Consider the following 22,709-nt stretch of genomic DNA (forward strand, 5'->3'; position numbering starts at 1 on the left):
GATGCACCACAGTATACACGTCTCCATCAAACAAGCAAATAAGGATAGGATGAAATTCAGAACATCAAAACAAACTATTTTTAAACACCAAGCAAACAGCAAGATTGTAAGACTGCTATTTTCCACTAACCCACATTTCTCTAGATTTGGAAGGCGCGGGTGTGCAAACAGCACTACCTAATGCCGCAAGGAGGTGCTGGGCTATTCTGAACTCTGCTACTCCGAACAACAGAAAACACTCCACTGAGAGAAGCGGGATTGGTGGGGCCACAGGTCTGTCCACACAATCTCCACAGCATCTCTTGTCAAGATGCCTCAAACTTCAAAAGCAGCAATTCTCCCCCAACACACACTTTTTTTGCCCCCCCCCCCAAAGTGTCTTTTCGTCTTCTTCTTTTTATTTAATCTTCCAGCTCTTTCTCTTTTGGATTCCCAAAATAACTACTGAATACCAAGTGTGGGGAGCTAGATTAATTCATTAAAGAGACGCGAGGCTGTGGCAGGAGCTGGGCGTGGGGCTCCTTCATGGCTGTGCCTCTGGCTGCTGTCTTCTGGCAAGACCTGGCCCATAAATTCTTACTACCAACCAAGAGCTCAAAATGTCATAATCACACTTGAGACAGGTAACAGGTGTGCCCCACCCTGCTGCAGCACTCAGACAAGGAGATGGGCACTGCAATTACAGGGTTTAAGGGTTAGATAAAGACCCTCTCTGAATTTAAAGCCAGACACCAGTATCCATTAGACTTTAACAGACCCACATAAAAAAGAAATTGTGTCCTCATCATTCCAAATGCCTGCTTCCTCAGAGCTTGAGGTCACTGACAGTTGACACAGCGCCAAAACACCCAGGCTGGGCCTGGCTGTACAAAGATGGGGTCTTTGGGAGGGAAACAACATATAAGAATCAAAGCTAACGGGGAGCTAGGGGCCCTCAGGAAGATGCTTGCCACCCCCTAACTGGCTTTAAAGTGTGGCGTTTCCTAACACCATCTTAGAGACAGGCAAGGAGTGTGGTGTTCACTGACAAAGAGAGGGGGCAGCAGTTTAAATGCCCACGTCCTGTGAGTCACAGTGTTCAGAAAGGTTCTGGGTCAGTCTGCCATCTTCTTTCTTTTCCCGGATTATGAGGCCTCGGCATGGCTCCCCTTCCTTCTTTGGAACGTGACCCACACATTTCTCAAGTTACACACAAGCAGAGAGGCCCACACACCACCATTCCCACCGATCGCCACAGCACAGGGATGATACAGGGAGCCCCAAAGCACGTTGAGATGCCTCAGCTTGGGGTCATGCCATCCATTTCCCAGTCTTTTAGGAATTAATGCTCAGAAACTTCCCAGGGTCCCAGGATGGAGGCATCAGAAGAGGCCAAGTTCTATGGCTGCCTCCAAGGCCCTGGGTAGTGGAGACAGCTGAAAACTGCCTTCTCTCCAACTGCATAAGGCTGAAGGCCACTTGTTCCCCTCTCCCCAGCTTGTGAAGGAATGGGGGCTATTCTGCAATCAGTGACTGGGATCCTCCATTAATGCATACATGTACACACACACAAATGTATGTACACACATGCAAATACTTCTAACCTCAAACAAATGCTTCTCACAAATCAAACACAAGATAAATGCTTCTTAACCAAACTGAACCAAAATAATGAAATATACAAGGAAATCCACCAGCCCTTTCCCTGAGGCCCAGCAGGAAAGCCAATTCAGCAAAACCTGGTCATAACAAGATCTATGGGCCTCTACCTCACACCGAATAGAGCCAAAACTTTGTCTGAGCTTCGCGAGACAAAAATTATCTTTTCATTTCCTAGTAAGAGTTCAGCTCAGAAGGACACACACACCACATACACATGCTCCAAACACAACCCACAGGAGATGCACAGAGCCTGGATCATCTAGAAACAGCTGCAGCATAAGGACTACGCAATTGCTCCCCTTCCAAAAAGCCAAATGCCAGCCTCTCTGGCCTCAGCACCAGCCAGCTCTGCACCAGCCAGCTGCAGAGACAAAAAGACACTTGTTTCAACCAGCTAGGACTTTGACCAGGGCATGAGGGTTCCTGGTCCCCTAAAGGCCAGGCATAAGTCTCTTTGCCATGCTCCTTCCTATACCTGGCTTACCCCAAGTTAGGAAATGTCCCTTCTGCTGGATCTGTCACTAACTTGAGCTCCCTTTTGCCTCACTCAGAGAAAGAATGGGACTATCTCCTGAGTCGAAGGCCAGTGAGGGCATGCTGGCTCCTCAAACTGTGAAGGACCTGCCATGGGGATCAGGGCTCAGTCTCCAGGGGAAAGGACGCCCCCACCCTGGCTTATGGAATGACCCCAACACATCTATAGCATTTGGCTAGATGGGCATTTCTGTGGCTCAACCCTCCCACGGCCTGTCTGCAGTTATTATCACCCTGTGCTGGTTCGGTAGCTCGCTGCTAATAGACCTTCCGAGCAAGACCCTCCATATCTATGTGGGGAAAGTTGGGCACTGTCATTTGTGATACATATGTCAGTCTCCAAGCAAGTCCCACACTCTTGCCTTGTCCGGGAGGTAGAAATGATTCCCACCGTTAGAAATTATTTTTCACACCCAAATCTTGAGCTGCAGTAAATAACACTGGACTCTTTAGGGTGTACTTCAGCCTGTCCTGTCTGTCACCTCTGTCGCAGCCACTCCTCTCCCCGCAGAAAATAGGCTGTACCCCAGTTCTCCAAACTGGAAATGGCTCTCTCTCTCTCTTTCTTTCTCTCTCTGCCTTCTGGCTCCCGAGAAAGGGGAGAAACCACATGAGGTGTGTCTTAAAGTTAAGTTTTCAGACAGGAAAGGACCCATCAGCTTCTCAGCAGATTCTCAGCCTAGGCTGCTCGGCTGCTCGGAGGTCTCTGCAGCCTCACCCACCTCCTCTTATTTAAGAGATCGTCAGAAGTATCTTATTCCTGGTGGTCACTGTCAATCATTTAACAATGCTATATTCCAAGATCCAAGGATGTCATGGTAACTGGGAAGAGTCTTATGCCCTGTGCCCCGAATGACTCTGTGTGTGTGTGTGTGTGTGTGTGTGTGTGTGTGTGTGTGTGGTGTGTGTGTTAGGTAGGGTCACATGAGCACATGCATGGAAGAATTCATTAACTGTCACCTCACGTTCCAAGAACTCCCAAATACAACCAGAAAAGCTAGATAAAGCATGCTGGGATCCCCAATTTCAGGACAGACTCGTGGCCCCAGTCACTCCACGTAAAGCCCAAGGCATCAGAAAAGTCAGAGCATCTTGTCAGCTGCAGAAAAAATGCCTTCCCCATCCATGCCTTGGGGTCAAAGGAGCCCTGTCTGCCCAAAGACTCTTTACTTCTGCATCAGCACCGCAGAGGAAAAAGGAATTGTAAATCTCAGCTCAAGCAACAGGATAGGAACTGTAAATCTCAGCTCAAGCACCGGGATAGGCATCTGGGTTGTTGCAGGCCAGCTGTGGGAAGCGGGGTCCAGAGCGAGAGAGACTCCCGAGTGCCTCAAAGTCAGTTCACAATTCCTCCAAAGCCTTTGCTATCTGGGAGTCTTGGGAGAGGCTGGGAGACACAGTGCTCCTCTGAGTGTCTTTAAAGCCTCAAGCTTTCCAAAGACCCTCAACAGCAACATGTCCCCAACACATTTTTTCAACTCACCAGCTAGCTTACCTAGAGCAAACGTCAGCCCAGGTAGAAGAGACTATAAACCCTAAACCAGTGGCTCTCGGAGCCATCTGAGTCCTAGGATCGTGTTTCTGTGAGAGCCCAAAAACGGGAAGAAAGATGAAGACTTCTAGTCACACAACTGCTCCGCAAGCGAGAGGGAACGTGGCATGGCAAGCATGCGACCCTCCATGCTTTAGAGGCAAGACTGTAAGAGTCTGCCTCTACCGTCAAGAATGTGGGCTACACCAGCCTAAACTGACTGGGTATTTTCCCCTCCTTTTTCAGAGCAGTTCATTTCACATAAGATGTCTCTTCCGGGACATTCAGAAAGAACCAGAAAGCAAGTAGGGATGTGTTAAGACCTCCAAACTGCTCAATTCAATCGCCTTCAGTTTAAAGGGCATTTGGGTCCTCCGATGACGTATAAATTGTGGAAGGATTTGTTTTCTCTCTCTCTCTCTCTCTCTCTCTCTCTCTCTCTCTTTCACTCTCATCTAGCGGTGCAAGGAACAGCGGTAATACAGACAGCGCTAAAGACCACGCAGCTTTCTCTCATCCCTGGATGCTGTGGCTGGGATGGGGCCCCATTCAGTAGGTTCAAGGGTGTCTACAATGTGGCTGCTAGGTCCAAACTGAAATTACTGGGTATTTGAAACAGTTACAACACTCAGAGAACCTGTGGTACCTCCTGGACCTTGTGCCTCCGCAGAGCACCACTGTCTACAGCAAACACTCAGCTGGTGCTCCAAACCTCAAGCCTGATGATTTTAATGCAGATGAGAAAATACAGCAGGCCTCAGCTCCCTCTGGTCACTATACCTCATGAAAATGATGGTTTGGGGGACCAGAGAGATGAATCAAAGGTTAAAAGCACAGACTGCTGTTCCAGAGGACCCAGGTTCAACCCCCAGTACCCACATGGCAGTTCACAATTGTCTGTAGCTCTAAGATCCTACATCTCCACACAGACATACATGCAGGCAAAACATAAAATAAAAATAATTTTTAAAAATATATGTCTTTTAAAAAATAAGAAAATGATAGCTCTTAAACCTGTTCCCACCCAAGAAAACTGAACTCAACTCCACTTTCCACTTCTGAGCACATCCCTGTAGAGTTTGGGCCCTGGGAAGGCCATACCCACAAGGCCTCAAAAGAACGACTCAGACCCAACAGAACAACTGATTGTCCCCAAATGAGACTTGCAGGCATTGTCCCCAGAAGAGACTGGGTGTTGCATGCAGGCTCTTGGAAGATGGCAGGAAATGCCGGCCACCTTGGGCTGACAACCCATCCAGACAGATGTGCCAGGATCCCCGCAGCTGCTTGTGCTCAGAGCCCCATGTAGGCTCCACAGTCCCCTGGAGCTGCTCAGTGTTGGGGGTCTGAAAGGACTGTTGTGCCTTTGGACACAGAGGGTCCCTGCAGGTTGAACCATGACTAATTTGAGAGCCCAGCATCGTCTCTGCCACATCATTGGTACCAAAAGATTTCCATAAACAACCAGCAGTTTGTGATGCCCACAACTGGGGAAGGAGGGGTGGGAGAATCATGAATTCAAAGATTCCTTCCCTCACAAGAACCCAGACGTGGCTGAATTCAGCCAGGAAGACACTTCCACATCACATGCTCACACACAGAACTCGGCAAAGGGTGCATGTGTTTGTTGCTGAGATACGCCAGTCTAAACCCACCCACAGACCAGTGGCAGAGGTTTTGTAATCAGGATCTTCAAAATCAATGCTTTTAAGATTTGCGCTCATTCCGGTACCCTTACAGAATCAGAACCTGTCAACTGTGGCCACTGAGATGCAGATTAGCTCACTCACGGAGAAAATAGATTGGGGACAGCAAACAAGAAGCTACAGATCTAAGTAAGAGAAGCGCACATAGACGTGTGCCTGTCAGGGTATGGGTAGAAGCTGCACAGAGGCCTGTTTTCCTGTCACCCCAAGACTAGACAGAACACCGAACCTCACTTGGGCTACACACTCTCCAGCAAGCCGACTTCATCTGGTCTCAGTGTGTATGAGAAGGCCAGGAAGCTCCTCTCCATCACCCGCTAAGGGCTCTATCAACGAGGTTGCCATCAAATCCCACACTCAAATCTATCTACCCAAGGCACACCTAAAAATAGATGCGTCCTTACAAACCTCCCCTCACCAGACAGATGCTGCTTACGTGAAGGTGAGGAAGCTGGGCTATTCTGGCTCCTCCTGGCCAAAGGACAAACAGAGAATTAGCCAAATAGGTTGGAAAGCAGGCGGACATGCTGGTTACAGGAAAACACGTTAGCTGGGGACCCTTGGGCAAGGGAGGAGTTGGCCTGTTCTCCTGCGGTCCCCATGCACTCCCCAGACATTTGATCCCATTATACAAAGCTGCAGGCTTTTCATCTCTAAAATTAGCCGACAGAGGTAAATACAGTATTCCTAACTGACAGTATTTATCTCCTAAATGGTTTTGGCAAAGCGGATTGCTCTCTGGGCAAGGAACACAATCCAATGTTATTGTCATTCAAGTGGAGAGGAAAGGGCCACTAGTGCCTCCCTGGGTTCCACAGTGTTGAGGAGCCCTGGTCCCCTTCACCCAGAGGAGACTTTCACTCCTCTCATTTCACCTGGCTTCTAGCATGGCATATTAAAGATGCATATTTTATATCAGGAGAGTGGATCGAGTAGCTTGTTGGTGAGGGGAGCTGTATCCTCAGGACCGATTAAGACTCTTTGTAGAAATTTAAATACCTCTGTCAGCCAAACAAAATCACATCAGGAATCATAGAATTTCATTGCTAGAAAGAGAAATGAGATTAAACCACCCACGCTCCTTTCCTAGAGCCCTCGATAAAACAGAAGCGCATCTCAACAGCCTCTCACTTCCGGTCTGCAGGGGCCTCGCAAGAACTCCAAATGAATTTATATGAGAGAAGGCTTTTCCGTCAGCACAAGCTGTATGTAACTATAAGTAAATGGTGCATATTGGAATGCACTGGTACTTAAAAATATAAAATAAATTTAAAAAACACAACAGAAAAAAATGCAGGAGCAGAGTCGACAGCAAGTTCAACTCTACTGAGCTTCAGCCCCTTAAAAATCTGTTGTCCTTTATTAATATTTAGTAGAAATGTGTAATTGCAGATGTGTGCTGCTTGGGGTTTATGTCGGGAGGCGGGCAAGGAAGACAGGTTTATTACAGCCATGAAATATTAAACAAGCGTGGAAGAACAGTAGTTAGATGCCCTCCACTAGCCAGGGAGTGTGCAGCCTGAGCACTGGCTGCACAAAAGGGGCCCTTATCCATTTACGGTACCCTTGATTAGCACCTGAGGGGCCTGGGGTTACATCTGCTGAAGGCGCAGAAGTCACATGAAGGCTGCAAGAGAAAGGCAAGGCAGCGCCGGCTCACATTCCCAGGAAGAGTCCAGATGAGACTTCAAAATTTCCTCTCTAGCGCAGGAATGATGGACACATGATTCCATCAGCCATGGCAAACTGGCTTCCTCAAGCCCACCCTGTATCCAACAAGATCTAGCGTTCCATCCCTGCCCTAACTATACTTTCTCAGCCTTGCCTGTGTTCCTACAAGAACACAGAGGAGCATGGAGTTCCAAAACGTCTCCCAAGTCTCTGCAAAAACACAGGACTTGAAAGTTGTGGGGCGGGAGGCAAGGATTAGGTGTGCAGTGCAGACAGAGGCAGCTCCGGCCTCCCTGTGTATGAAAGGCCCTCTGGCCACTGGGTTTAATACACAGGGCTACCAGCAGAAGGACAGAAGTTTGCTGACATCATGGAAAATTCCTGTCCTGAAAACCATGTAGCACAAAGGAAGCCAGAAAACACATTTCCCCAAGTCAGTGCCCACTGCGCATCTTCTACCATCATTTTCCCTTCCTTTCTGTCTTAAAATTCCCCAAATCTACACTAAGCATATTATTACACATAGGTAGAGGTCCAGCCAACTATCTTAAAGCCATCTTATCTTTGCTGACATGAAATGTCTGAACCACCTCAAATGCCCTTCCCTTCACTCCAACTTTGGACAGGAAGCCTCATGGGTAGAAGTGGAGTTTTCTTATGAGAAAGTATTTGTCCAGTTGGTTGAGAAGTTAGGGCCGTGTCATCTAGAGAAGCTCACTCTTCTTATCGCCATATGACCTTCTGGCCTAGACCTTTTAGAAACTGCAATGGGCCAGTCAAGTTTCTTCCTCTCCAAGGGACCATCTACAGCCTGAAGAACAAGCGAGAGGTTCCCCTGTGGCTCTGACTTATATCTATCTCCTTCCAGCGCATACCTTTGTAAAACACTGACTAGTATGCTGTCATCTGAGCAGAGAATTTCAGAAATGGAGTTAATATTTAATCACATTAGTACTGGCATGTTTTCCAGAGAGACAAAATATCATCACAAAAATGGCCTGAGAGAATGGTGAGGGAAAACATTTTCTGGGCTGAAGGTTCAAGGCCCATCATCCTCCCTGGATATCCCCACACCAGCAAATGGGGCTGGGCAACTTTTAAGAAACAGACCATTTTCTTTTACTTTTTTCTTTTTTCTGACTTATTTCAAAGTGGCTCTTTTCAGCCGGGGCTCTCAGAAGCTGACAGAGAGTCATGTGCATTTATTTGCACAGCCTATACAAATGGAACTGTGGGGTGTTATCATAATGAAACCTTTAATCACCCTTATTTACTACCATTAAGGAAGCCAAAGTCGGGGAGTCCCTATTAAACCCGAGCTTGCAGCCATGCAGCAGACTATCCTTCTATATCAGAGTAGAGAACAAAGGGGGTCAAGTGGGTACTCCCCACCAGGCTTAGGAGACAGACAGTCCTTTGGAAGTGTGTCTCCTCACAGACAGGAGAATGTCCTCCAGTTTACAGAGGCAATCAACCCAGAAGCGACTGGTACATGCTTCCATGTGTGTATGGTACCGGGACACTGAAACAAGCTAAAAAAGGAAGGAAGGAAGGAAGGAAGGAAGGAAGGAAGGAAGGAAGGAAAATATTCTGTAAAGTCATGTCAGCAGCACTTGAAGCCTGCACCTCTCCACTGAGAATGAGGAGGAAAGATACAAAAAACAAAACAAAACAAAAAACAAAAACCCTCCTTAGAGCCCCAATACTTCCCCACCTAAAGGGTCCTTCTAACAACTAGAAGGAGAAATACTAACGGGTTTTCTTTATTAATTCTCTAATTTTTAAAAACTTTTCTTACCCCATTTTGGCCATTATGTTTTTAATTACTTGTGACGCGGGGTGGGGGGGCACAGACTGGACCAGGAGAAGTGACAGCATTGAGTACTGAGCTAACTGACCATCGACTGGGCTAGATCGAGATGTTACATCCAAGAAAATAAGGGGCGGCAGGAAACTGTGTCTGAGTCAGGAGAGCTGAGGGTCCCAAACTAACCAATTTCTGGCCTTGCCTGGGAGTAGTCTATAGAATGCTGCTGCCGGGCTAGGTGTCTGCCGTGCATGCTAAACACCCGGCTTCAAATGAGAGCGCGGGCCTGGGCATCCCAGGCTGGGCAGTAACAGGAACAAAGAGAAAAGCCATCAGACACACTCGTGAACCAGAAAGCTAAGGGAGACTACCCAGAGTTCGAACACCTCAGCTCCTGCGTCCTTCTCCCTAAAGGGGCCTGTCATAGTGTCTTAAAACTTACCCTCCCCAGATTCATACTTAAAACCCAGTGGGAGGGTTCAGCAGAGACCAGAACGCTGAAGAGGAGCGATCAAGGGGACGGTTTTTTAAAAGACGGGCTTAAATTGTCAGCCATGCGCCATGGTAATATTCTGTCCAGCAAAGCCCAATGAGGAAACTCAGATTCAGAAGCAGAGTAGGGAAGCAGGCAAAACGATGCTGCCAGATTTAAAAAGCTGCTAGCTATGTTTCTGCAAAGAAAAACAAAGCCCCATTCATATAAAATGCAAACTTATTGCAGCCTACTCATCTTTAGATGAGACTTTTTACTGGCCCTGTCCCTCCCACCTTAAAGGCCTCTGGGCCTGGTGGGGAAGGGGCATTCAGTGTGCAAATGAGACCTGGGACTGGACATCTGTCACCAACGCCAAGTGAGATCTAGACAAGCGAAGGTCCTTTGTGTGTTAGGAATAGTCATACCCCAAACACACATGATGTCCTGAAGGAGCGGTGCACTTGCTGCCAGTGGAACCCAGTCCCAGTCCGTGGCTGCCCAGTGTCAAGCAGATAAACACCTGGGATTGGCGGCTGCCTAGAACCCTGGCTGAGAGCTATTCTCTAAAAACAAATGACCAATGAGGCCTGGCCTCTGAGTGACGCTGCCCACACCAGGGCGGGGACTTTGCAAAAGTCCTAAACCAACTCCTGCTGAATGCTAAGGAGGAAAGGGTGGGGGGCCATGTAGCTTTCCAGCTGTCCTGGGGGGAGGGTAGAACACCTAAGCAGTGGGCTGAGTGCTGAAGGCAGCAAGAGTCTTAGTGTGAAATGACGAGGTCAGCTTGTCCAAGACCTGAACCCTGAAAACTAAAACTGGGAGGTGGAAGGCGTAACTACGGATGATCCTCCAAAGGGGAATATAAATTCTTGCTACCAGGAAAACCAAAATCTACCTGAGAGCCCAGCAAGGTCCAGCCACAGGTTGCCTGGGTCTGTGGAGATGAAGGCCAGCCCACACTAGGGCTGGGATCAGAAAACAAGCAAGGCGGGTACATATACCTTCTTTGTTGTTGGGGTTCTGGGGCTTGGCCTTCTCCCAGGGTGCCAGCGTCTTGTCTTCATCTCCACCATCCACCAGGGCCTTGTCAGGCGGCATGTACCAGGTGGTGCTGTGCTCTGCCATCAGAGAGTCTAGGTCGATGGTGCTCATGGCACTCTTGACGGCCTCAGAGCAGCAGCTGCCCAGTTCGCTGTCACCGTTCTGTGCTCCTGAGGCCCCTACAGCACACTCAGCTTTTTTGCCACCCCTGAGCCCCAGGGGCTGGTCCTCCGAGATGCTGAACTGCTGTCTCTGCAGCTGGATCTGGGCCTGGAGAATCTCCAGGGGATGGATCTCGTCGGGCGGCGGTGCACTGCTGCTGCTGCTGCTGCTAGTTGGGGTCCTGACCTGCTCCAGACCTGGAGTGCCAGGATGGCCGGTGCCCACGCCCCCACCATAGCTGTCAGGGGTCGAGGTAGAGGTAGACAGGATACTCAGGCCCAGCGCGGGAGCCTTCGGTGCATGTTCCCCAGTACCCACCCCTCGAAGAGGAAGTTTGGGTGAGCTGGTCACCAGGGGGCTTCGGCTGGCTTTGGCCAGGACTGTGGTGTTGTCAGAACTGGAGGACACTTCGTCCTCGTTCGCATAACTTGTGCTCACCTCATCAGAGGCGAACTCACCCACGTGCGGGGAATTACCATCCGATTTGGCTGTGCTGTCCAGGGACACCATGAGGTCCGGCTGGTCCGCAAGGAGCAACTCGGCTCCCTTTCCCCACGACGGTGACGTGAGGGCCTTCTCGTGGGGCGTGGGCCCGCGGGCCTCGTTCAAAGAGCTTGCCGCAGCCGCTGAGCTAGGAGCCTGCTGTTGCCCGGGGCTCACCCCTGGTGCTCCTCCACTGTCAGGAGCTGCAGAGTACTTGTCAAAGAAGGTCCCGGGGCTCACGTGACCACTGTCCCTTTTTCTGCGTCCCCTTCCCCGGCCACCGCCCCCAGGTCCAGGCTTGCCATCGTTCCCCGATGTTGATTCCAGGGTATAGTTGGGGGAGAGATTGGTGCCATCACCCTGGATGGGTGGGTTTGGCGGTCCTGAGGATTTGGAACCGCCACTACCGGTCCCGGAAGGGCCTCCGGGTCCAGGGGCCCCAGTAGTCCCTCCAGGGAAGTAATCCGAGCCCGGGTTGCCGGCCGCAGCCGCGCTGTCGGGCTCGTTCTGGCTCAGTTTCCTTTTCCCTTCGGGTGGGTTCTTCTTGTTGAAAGTAACGTTGAGATTGGGAGCACCCAGGCTGGCGATCATGTTCTGGCAAGCAGTGGAGAGCGCAGCTAGGCAGCTCTGGCCGAACAGGTTGTCCTTGGAGCTGGGTTTGTTGAAGGACCCCAACGACAGCGCGCCCAGTTTACTGGCCGAGTTGCGCTGGCTGGGCTGGAAATCCGGCTGCGGCGGATAAGGTCCCCCGCCAGAGCCCGAGCTATTGCTACCGGCGCCCGCACTCGGGGGCGAGTTCACGCCTGGAGCGCTGTGCGGGGTGGCCTGCCGGCTCCCTGAGCCAAATGGAAAGCCGGGCTGGCCCCCGAGAGCTGGCGCAGGAAAATCTGGAGGCGGGGGCCGCCGCTCAGACGGAGCATTGGGCAGTCCCACACCAGCCCCAGGCGACTGCAACTGGCCTAAACTAGCCAAGCTGCCCCCAAACTGCAGCCCCGGCGAAGCCAGAGCGGGCACGTGGCCTTCCCCCGGCATCCTCAGAGGCTCCTGCAGAGAGCCTCGAAATAGCACCCCTGAACCACCCGGGGCAGGGGGAGGCGCTAGGCCAGGGTCGTGCGGGCCGCAGTCTGCCGGCAACCCCGCACCGCCCATCCTCCGGGGCAGCAGGTCTCCCGGCGGGTGTGGACCGGGAAACCATGCACTCTCTTGTGCCAGGTGGGACGCCTGCTGCTCGAAGCCGCCCAGACGCCCCGCACTCGTGCTGCTGCCTTCTCGTTCAAAGTTCGTCTGAGCCAAGCCGCTCATCGAACCTCCGTGGACCAGGCTACCTGGGCCTACGTCCCCAGGATGACCTAGCTGGGCCAGGTTGGGCTGTCGCAACCGTTGCTGCTGGTTCCGAGACGCCATCTGTTTAATTATGAGGGCCGCATTCTGGCGTTGTTGTTGTTGTTGTTGCTGCTGCTGCTGTTGCTGCTGCTGCTGTTGCTGCTGCTGATGCTGCTGCTGTTGTTGCTGCTGCTGCTGCTGCTGCAGAGACTGGTGTTCCGGACCCGGGTGTTGCAAGGGCGGTCCCGAGGTGAAGCTGTCCGGCACAGGCGGTGTGAACTCGCCTGGGAGGCCTGGGTAGGCAGAGGGAGAAAGTTGGTTGTCCAGGGCGCCGTTATGCATGCTACCATTCCACGAGGTGCAACGGTCCACGCCTGCGCTGCCCGGGAAGTCAAAGCGAGGCCTCTTGGCCACGTTCATGTAGGGGGGCGCATCGAAATGCTGCAGCCTCTGGTTGGGCGCCTGCTGAGGAGGGGGATGCTGCATGCTGAAAACAGGCTCAGAATATGGGTGCATGCTCCGGTTCTCTAGCCGGTGGATGGGGTACTCAAACTGAGCGTGCTGGCTGGGCAGCATGGGGCCCCCGTCCTGCAGGCCGCCGCTGGGTGTGCCAGCCTCGCCCTGCTGGGGCCGCGGGAGAGCAGGAGGGCAAGAATTCTGTCGGACCAGAAGCCCGGGTGGTGGCGGCTGCTGCTGGGGGGGCTGCTGCTGCGAGGATGGTGGGGCCTGCTGGGGAGGCTGCATTAATGGGTGCCGGGAGCCCACTGCAGGCTCCAGACTCACAGGCATCTTTCGGGCCCCGCCAAACCTCTCGAAGAACACTCCGTGCTGAGGTTGCTGCTGTTGTGGTGGTGGCTGCGGTGGCTGGCCGTGCATTTTGGACAAACCTACCAAGCCTGCGGCTCTGGGCATGGCCGAAGCACCCGGGAAAGCGCCCCCGGGAACCTGTCGACCCGCCGCGTAATGTGGCAGCTGTCCTTCGGAGTCGGAGGGCGAAAACATGTCAAAATGTCCTGAGGGCGGCTCGCCCGGGTAATTGTATTCCAGCGAATCTACAGCTCCTTGGTTCGTCACCCTCCGGGGCTCCAGACTGTGAGAATCCGAGCCGCTGGAGGCCGGCAGGCCGTGGAAAGAAGCAGCCCGGTTAGGGCTCTGGTCCAGCGGCAGGCACGGGGCAGGCACGGCGTGGCCCGAAGTGCCCGAACTGTGGAAATCCGGGAGGTTTCCTGGCCGCTGCGGGCCGAAGCCCTCCGGCCCCTGGCTCTCCGCCATGTGCTCATAACTCTCTGCGAAAGGCGGCTGGCTGCCCAGGCCGCTCGCTGCACCTCCGTAGCCAAGAAGCCGGCCCCCGTGCAGACACGAGGCACCTGGGTCCGGACCACCGAAGTTGCCCCCGAAGTGGGGGTGATGCTGGTGGGGGTGGTGGCCTCCGGGGTGGCTATGGTGAGGCTGCTGACCACCGAAGAAGCCGTGCACAGGCTGCGCCTGCAGCCCCCCTGCGTGCAGCTCTGAGTGGCCGCGCGCGTGAAAGCCGTAGGGCTCCATGTTCAACCCCAAGATAGGGGGTTCACCCAGAGCGCTTATGGCAGGGTCCACAGGGCCAGGAGGGGGCCCGGTGTGGAAAGAAGGAGCCTTAAAGTGGGCGTTCATACTCAGTCCGGCTTCGTTAAAGTTCCCCTCGCCCTGGCCAGCGTGCCGGCTGTTGATCTGGGGCTCGAACTGGTCCAGCCCAAACATACTTGGCTGGGGGCGGGGGGGGGATCAATAGGGCATGACAGCCTGCTCCGCGGCGCGCCTCGGGCCAGCTACTCGCTTCAGGCCGGCTCCGGCGCTCCCGGACGTTCTCACCCGGGCGAGGCGCAGCGCTCACCGCCACCCCGCCGGGCGCGCGGGCGCTGGCTGGGAGCTCTCCGCTGCTCTCCGGAACCTCGAAATCTACCCAAGCGGGCCTCTCACATCTTGCGAGGCCGGGGTGCCTCCTGGAGCCTTGTCGGGGGGCCCATGCCCCGGGCGGATGGCACGAGTGGGTATGCGGAGAGGAGACCTGGCGGCCGACCAGCGAAGACAAAAAGTTAAGTGGGGTGGGGGGAGGAAAATAGGCGGGAGAGCGAAATGATCACCTTTTGGAGTCCGCTGCGCGGCGGCTGGGGCCGTTGGGGAGCCCCTTGGTCCCTCCCCTGCCCCGAGCCCCCGAGCCCGGGTCGCACGGGTTCCCGCACCTCCAGGCGATCGGCGACGAATGTTTCAGCGGCTCGGAAGACAGGCGGCTCCACTCCTCATCGCCGGTGCTGGCCCCGCGGCAGGAGATGCGGGCGCCGGAGCGGGATCGTAGGCTGCGGGAAACGCGCGGCTCCGCGGCTCGGGCTCGTCCGCCAGTCGCCGCGCGAGTTCGCGGGCGTCTGTGACCGCGCGCGGGCGGGAAGGCGTGGGGTCGGTGGTTCCGAGGCTGCGGTTCCCGCCTCCGCGCTCCGCGGGTCCCTTCGGACCCAGGAAGGGGCCGCGCGTGAGCGAGCTGGGCGCGCGGGACGGGAGGGGCGTTGCGAGGTCCGGGCTCCCGCTCAGCGTCTGCCTCTAGCAGGCGCCCGGAGAAGCAGCAACAAGTTTTGCGTTTCAGCAATCCATTCCAGCCATTACCGCTGCACCAATCAGCGCCGCCCGAGCGGGCCCGGGGCGGGGCTCGCTCTTAAGGTGGTCCCCGGTCCGGGCTGCGCAGGCCTGGCCACCGATCCGCGCTACTCCGAGTCTAGGCTACGGCGATGGGGGTGCGCCCTGGGTGCCCCCGGCTGGGGAGGGCGCGAGCAGAGGACTACGGCGGGAGCCGGGCTTTGTCCGCCCCTTCCCATTCACACTGTTTCCAACTCCCCACCCCCAACTGGAGCCAGCGCGACCTGCCGGGTGGGCAGGGGCGGGGAGGTGGGCGGTGAACTGTGCGGGGCGCACAGACAATGGGGTCGCCTGGCACAGCCCCGGGACTCGCCAGGGAAAGTCGCTAAGTGTCGCCTGAGCTGCAGCCCGGTGCGGTGCCCCCAAGGAGCCGGCCCTGGGAAGTTTACGGTGTGATCGCCGAGGGCAAACACAAAGTGAGGTAGTCTCCCGGAGCCAGGACTGGCTTGCTGCTTCCCGAGTCGCCCACCGTCCGCGGCTTCCGGTTTTCTGCCTCTGGCTCCACAGAGAAAAAGCCACGCACACTCGGCCGCTTTCTGGGGACACTTTGGGTGAGCCCGGCGCGGAAGCAGCGAGGCGAGAAAATGCGGAACCCCGAGAGGAGCGACGCGCAAAGCGCACACAGTGGGGCTCCGACACCTTGCGGCGGCCACAGGCGCGCAGGCCCAGACCCTGGAAGGCGCGAAGTTGGACTCCTTAAAAGATCAATTAAACTGAAGAGGTCAAGGAACGGAATTGGATTGTGATACTAAAATCAATTGGAGTAATTTAATATCTGCCCTGTTTCCTATGAAATATTTATCCCAATAATCTTAGTTAAAATGTTTAAATCTTCCCGATCCTCACGGAGGCTGAAATCTGCCTTGCAATTAAAAGTTGGAGGTGAGGGGAGCTAGAGGTGTTGATTATGTGGACGCGCGCAAACCACACACACACCCGCGCGCCAGCGCTCGTGTGCGTGTTTTCCTCTCCAAGTGTAAGTAGGGGAGGAGGGACAGAAAGGCTTTTAATTTCCCATGCCATGAAATAAAGCGAGACAATTTTGCTGGCAGGCCAGGATTCTTAAAAGAGAAGGGGGGCAAAACTTTCGTTGAAGTGCCCTGATATCGCTATTAAATCTAAATAAAATTAAGCATGGTGTATAAAAATGCCTTTTCCCCCCACAAAAGAAAGTGTTTATCGCCCAAGTCTGTCTAGCGTTTGCTAAATTACGCATGAAATCTGAAATGAAATAAACGTTATAATAAAACCAACCCTTTTTATTTAAAAACCTCAGATTAAGCACTCCACTGTCGCGGGCATGAGTTAAAAGTTACCGTGTCATTCGCGGCGAATTCATCACTCCCCGGAGCTTCTAGTTGGAAAATGGCTCGATTGGGGGGGAGGGGGCGGCAGGAATCCCCAAGGACTTCTGAAGCAATCACCCCCTACACACACACACACACACACACACACACACACTCACCCCGCCCCCGCTGCTTCACCCCGCCAAACACACTCTCACCCCGCCCCCGCTGCTTCACCCCATATACACTCCCCCACCCCCACACACACTCGAAATAATGCTCGGGAAGCTGCAACAAGCTCAGGCCTTTCCTGCAGTCTACAGATTTTTTTTCCTTCTGAAATTAAAAATGAAAATTACCCCCACCAAAAACGGGGCCCATAAATAAGCATTGGGAAGAAGTATTTGTGCAGGGTGGTGGAGTTTTAAAAGGATTTTTCTGCAGGATCAGGTTGTTGGTCTGTGATTAAATATTGATTTTGTGTAATTAGTTTTCATGCGAACTATCCTCTTGCTGATAGCTTAGAGGTTTCAGAACTAGAAAAGAAATGGAACTGGACATGGAAATTATTACTTAGCAAAGTGACAGGGAAGGAGAGCGGGGAGACAGGCCTTGGCTATGCAGGCACAAAGGAAAAAGGACCGGTTAGACACCTCCGAGGGAGCCTTCAGCCCACAGCCAGGGGCCACTGGTCCTCTTGGGCAGGAAGGGGGAGAGCCCAGGGTAGATCTCAGGAGGATGCCCCAGGTAGCTGTGACACATGACCTTGTGCCCATCTTGAGGATGGTAGCCTTCTCAGGAGGCAGGAATGGAATACCTTGTCCATCATGTCAGGAGGGGACAGGATGTTTTGGGAACTTTGTGGAGTACTAGGGAGGGATGGCAGGAGCTGGGAAGGAGTTCACGCAGGTGAGGGGCACTGGTCTGAGGTGTTGGGTGGGGGTCCCCGCATCTGACTGAATTTCCTGTTTGCACTGAAGGGAGGAAGTCTAGGCATTTTTTCCAAGCTCTTTCCCAGAGTCAACATTTTGGGGTGTTTGGGTGTCTGAAGAGAGAATTGAGTTTGGAGGAGGAGGACTCCTTTCTTAACACTGTAAATGGACTATACTTGCATTTGTGCTTGCCCTGGGAGGCTAGCTAGCTGCCATCTGTGTGCTTCTGTATATGGCAGGTGCATGTACCTTTGGACGTCACTGTGCAGTGTGTGTGTGTGTGTGTGTGTGTGTGTATGCACGCATGCGTGTGCACGAACACACACACACTCTCACGGGTATTGTCTGCTTTCAACCACCACTGCCTATCTCTCTGGGTGCGCAGCTATTTATCTCTGTGCAGTTGCATTTACCCCTTGAACGCCCTCACCCCTGCCCTATGTATCTTTTGTACTGCTCTGTGAGGACATGCATGTCTGCCTGGGCCCTCTGTGCACCAGTGTTTGCACCTCCATGGTGTGGGCACCCCTGTATGGGCCTGTGTGTGCTCACACCTCTGGAGTTGGCTCCTAAGTTTCTTTCAAACAGGCACATTGCCCCCTAGTGCTCAAACAAACTCAGAGTCCCTCCTGGCACCAAGCCAGAAGCTGCAGAGCCTTGGGCATCCATCCAGGCCTCCTCTTTCCTCTCCTCCTTCCTGCACACCACCACCACCACCACCACTACTAAACATGTTGGCACCAGCAAAGGAAGGAAGGGACACAGATAGGCTGGGGCCCTGGGGCTGCTGAGGGCGCTCTGAGCTGGGGACGTGTGAGGAGCTGCCTGGAATGCCCCGCAGCTGCTCAGAACAGCCTCCAGCTGGGGCTGAAGAGTGACATCCACATACAACAAAATGAACACACTCAAAACCCATGACCTTGTGAGCAGGAGACACAGCGCTCACATTTGCCCATCAGCCCCACACAAACATACAAAGGGGACCCATGAGCACACAGACACATAGTGGACAGACATGTCAGACCCTGGTGACATGTCAGGACGGTATCCTCTCTGCTGCCTGAGTACAAGGGTCCTGTTTGTTTTCGTGGCAACCCTTCAAGGTCCAGACCTGACCCATTTGACAGATGCCTCCCTTGGTCAAGGAATTTGCAGAGAACAAACAAGAGCAGGTCCTAAATTCCTCAGACAGCCTGGGCTGTGCCAGATCTGCGCTACCACGGGCATAGCTGCCTATGGCTGCCCTGGGAGGGAGCCACAGTAGCAGGGCTCTTCCCCAACAAATGCTCTTTGCCTTTCCCTGTGGTGATATTTTGTTTGTGCTCTAACAAATGATGCTTGCCTGAAGATCAGAGTGTGGAGTTAGCCACGAGATAGCCATAGAGGCCAGGCAGTGGTGGCACACATCTTTAATCCCAGTACTTGGGAGTCACATGCCTTTAATTCTAACACTAGGGAGGTGGAGACAGGAAGGGATATGGCTGGGCAGAGAGAGGAGTATAAGCTGGGAGGAGATGAGTTCAAGGTATTCCGTCTGAGGACTTGTAGAGACAGGAAACCCCATTCTGTCTGAGGATTTCGTAGAGGCAAGAACTAATGACTGGCTGCTCTGCTTCTCTGATCTTTCAACGTTCACCCCCTAATATCTGACTCTAGGTTTTTATTACTAAGACAAACTAGAAACTGGGCAACATTCCCCCAAATCTCCCATACACTCTGGAGCCTGGACACTTAGCAGAGTCCTCTGAAAAGCCTAGAGGAGCCCACTTCTCCAACACCTTCATGTTACCTTGGGCAAAATACTACCTTCTCTGAGCTTCTGTTCTCATTGTTGGAAAGGGACATCAAAGCCAGTTTGTGTAGAACGTAAGGATGGTTGAGCATGTTTGCAGAACCAACAGATTTCACATGGAGCCTGCGATTCAGTGTTTGCTCCTCTCCGTCACCAGTCCTTGCATAGGAATGCAAGAAGGCAGGAAGAGGGGCTGGAGAGATGGCTCAGTGGTTGAGAGCACTGACTACTCTTCCAGAGGACCCGGGTTCAGTTCCCAGCACCCACATGGTAGCTCACAACTGTCTGAAGATCCAGTTCCAGGGGATCGTCCAGTTCCAGGGGATCTGACACCTTCACACCAGTGTACATAAAATAAAGTAAATAAACAATAAGAAAAAAAAGGTAAAATAAATCTTTACCAAAAAAAAAAAAAAAGAAGGCAGGAAGACACTCAAGCTTGCTCAGTAGCCCAGTCATCATGATGGATGCCTTACCCTCCTCCATGCTAATGCCCATGGAGCAGTCTAGATGGTACCCTAGACAGAAACCTCCAGGAAGACATAGTGCAGCCAGGAGAGAAGACAGAGGAGTTGACTAGTGGGGCCGAAGGGATGAGACCTTCCTGCAGCCACAGGCTGCTGGTTGCTAAGCGACAGCAATTCCCACCTCTCAACACATGCTTGATATCTTTTGAGTATGTCTCTTCTTCTAGCTGTCCACTGAATGGCTACTGTATGCCATCTGATAACTCAGAAAAAAGAAGTTGAAAACAGCCTCTACTGTCAAATCAGATCAAAAGAGTCCTATTATTTGGCATGAGAAGGATTCCATCAATAAGGGCTTAAAATAGCTGTGAATGGAGGGGAAAGAAATAGAAAAGGGTTCACAAAGGTAGGTTTTGAAGGTAGAATAGGAGTATGAAAACCAGACTAGGCCAAAGGACCATTCAAGATATAGACACCAGGCTAGAAGTATGTGGGAAGTTTCAGGCAGCAATGAGGAGAGTGAAAAGGGTCAGAACCTGGATCAGGAGGTGGACATGTGTGGGCCTTGTGAACACCACAAAAGACCAGAAGCAAATCCCTGGAGACTCAAGTACCATTCCTTTCTTTGCCTTTCAAGGTGGTCCCAGAAGTCATCCTTGGCTTTCTTGGGAACCAGGCCTGGGGGAGAAGTCCTGTGTTTGTCCCGAAGCAGGTAGCCGAGAGCATGCCATACTGTGTGCATAGACTAGAATTCCCTCTTGTGGCACAGGATCTGCCCACCTATCCCTCTTAAGAGCAGCTTGGGTATAAGAGTTTTAAGTTGCAGGTTCAGAGCCACTGCTCCTGACTAGGCACAGCATCTACCCACAAACGTATCGGGGAGGAGGACAGTACAAGAAAGAATCTGGTTCACAGGGTAGATAGATGAATAGACAGACAGTTGAGAAAGAAAAAAAAGATGGATTGGATGGGTGATACGTGAATGGATGAAGAAAGGAAGAAAGAAAGATGGTGAAGAGATAGTGGATAATGGGTGGATGATGTTAGATTGTAGATGGGTGAATGGATGGTAAACAGATAGTAGGTGGATAGATGATGGATGGATTGGATGATGAATGGATGGATGGGTATCAGATGGGTGATGGATGGATGGATGGATGGATGGGTAAATGGATGGGTGGATGGCTGATGATGGATGCATGGATGAATGGATGGATGGATGGATGGATGGATGGGTAAATGGATGGATGAATGGATGGGTGGATGGATGGGTGGATGGGTGATAATGGATGGATGGATGGGTGGGTGGGTGGATGGATGGATGGATGGAAGGGTGGGTGGATGGGTGATGGATGGATGGGTAGAGGGATGATGGATGGATGGGTAGATGGGTGATGGATGAGTGGATGGATAGATGGATGGATGATGGGTGGGTGGATGATAGATAGACAGACAGACAGATAGATAGATAATAGAGAAATTGTAGATGAATCAATGGATAATAGATCTGTTGGATATGATGGATAAAAATGTATAGATTGACAATGGATGGGTGGAAGATAGAGATAGATGGATAGATAGACAGACAGATAGACAGACAGATAGATAGATATAGACACATTTATGACAATTGGGTGATCCATAAGTAGTTAAAATATGTAGACAGATGACTGACAGGAGTGGGTAGCTGGCAGGTAGACTGTTAGTATTCAATAGGCTTCACTACTTTCCTCCATGTTATAGAGGAAGAAGCTGAAGCACAGATAGGCCCAGGCTCACAAAACAAACCAGCCAGAACTAGAAGCTAAGCAGCTGGTACAGGGGCAAGACTCTGCTCAATTCTGCTCCGCTCCTCTAAAACCCCAGCTGTAGTCTGCAGGGAACAACAGCCTGGCATCCTGGAGACCCTCAGCCTAGAGAGGGACCCTCTACCTTTTCCTTCTGGGCAGCCTGACCTCAGTGTTTCAGCACTGTCCCCTCGGATGGCACCCAGGAGGACTCTGTGCCGCAGAAGCCCTCTTGTCACCATATGCCATTCAACTGCATTGTACCCAGCTGCTAGCTGCTTCAGGCGGCGCCAGAGCTCCTGGTGTAGCACAGGACAGTTCAGCACTGCCCACATCACATCTGCCCAGCTGACTGACGATTGACACTGAAGCTTATGCTGTTGGCACCGAGGTAGAGCTGCTGTGGGCATGCAGAGGTCCTGGGCGCAGGTTCACAGAAGAAAGCTGAGGAGGACCACTCTTCAGAGAAGGGGTCCCAATAGCAACCAGAAACAGTCCTTTCTTTGGGGTTTTGGCTTTGTTTGTTTTATTTTTATTTTGTGTTGTTGTTGCTGTTTGCTTTTCTGAAAAGAATCTTGCAACATAGCCCTGACTTGGAACTCACTGGATAGAAAAGCCTGGCAATGAGCTCTGATGTACCTCTTGCCTCTGCCTCCCGCTGTATCAGAATCCCAAGACTTCTCCACCACCTGGACAGGTCCCCTTTCTGAGCATACAGACTCTTCTGGACTCCTCTGTATCCTGAAAGCACCCCTCATCTTCAGCACCCTAGCTCTGGGAGGGGTAGCTGCTCCAGGCTCACAGATGATCCAGGCCCTGGGATCCTGAAGCCTTGCCTGTACCAATGCCTGGTCCTCAGACAGTTACCAGCCAGGAGCTTCCATTTTCCATTCTGTAAGCCGAGCATGATGAACCTGGCTCCCATCCCAAAATAACTCACACCAGCCCCACAGGCTGGAAATGAAGCCCAACAGCTCCAGGCTGGGTCTAGCCTCCCTTAGAACTCCCGATCAGCAATAGAAAATAAAGCAGACCTTGTGCACAGAGTGTCACGTGACCCGCGGTCATGGCTCCTCTCTTTCTATTCTTACCAGGTAGCAATAGGGCTCCCTACCACTGGGACCCAGAAGCAAGCGGGCTTCCAAACAGCCCTCACACAGCCTTTCAAACCACACCATCCTTGTCACTGACCTTCCTTCGTCTCTTAGTACACCTCCTCAAATGCAGGCATCAAGGCTGTGCTGAGGTCCCCCACAGCCACTGAGTGGTCACCTGTCTCATCTTAGTGGTTCCCCAGGCCACCTGTCCTATAGTCTTTGACAGACAGGCAGCAGTGTGTGGTGGCAGTACTGGGGGCTGGGCAGGTGTTCTGCAGTAATATTTGCCTCCTTCTAACAGGGAAGAGGT

General features: G+C 52.6%; 1 protein-coding gene across 1 annotated transcript in view; it reads right to left on the reverse strand.

Moving 5' to 3' along the window:
• Positions 1-14,938, reverse strand: part of Mn1 (MN1 proto-oncogene, transcriptional regulator) — a 36,290-nt gene extending 21,352 nt beyond the window's left edge. The window contains exons 1-2 of the mRNA XM_041648219.1: positions 14,594-14,938; positions 10,367-14,418 (exon numbers count right to left, since the gene is read on the reverse strand). Of these exons, the coding sequence (XP_041504153.1) occupies positions 10,367-14,111 (3,745 nt within the window). The 5' untranslated portion in view covers positions 14,112-14,418; positions 14,594-14,938. The remainder of the gene's footprint in view (positions 1-10,366; positions 14,419-14,593) is intronic.
• Positions 14,939-22,709: the final 7,771 nt, after the last annotated feature.

This window comes from Microtus oregoni, unplaced genomic scaffold, assembly GCF_018167655.1.
Source record: "Microtus oregoni isolate MIOR12 unplaced genomic scaffold, Mior012 000003F_ref0000135, whole genome shotgun sequence".
NCBI classification, from domain to species: Eukaryota; Metazoa; Chordata; class Mammalia; order Rodentia; family Cricetidae; genus Microtus; species Microtus oregoni.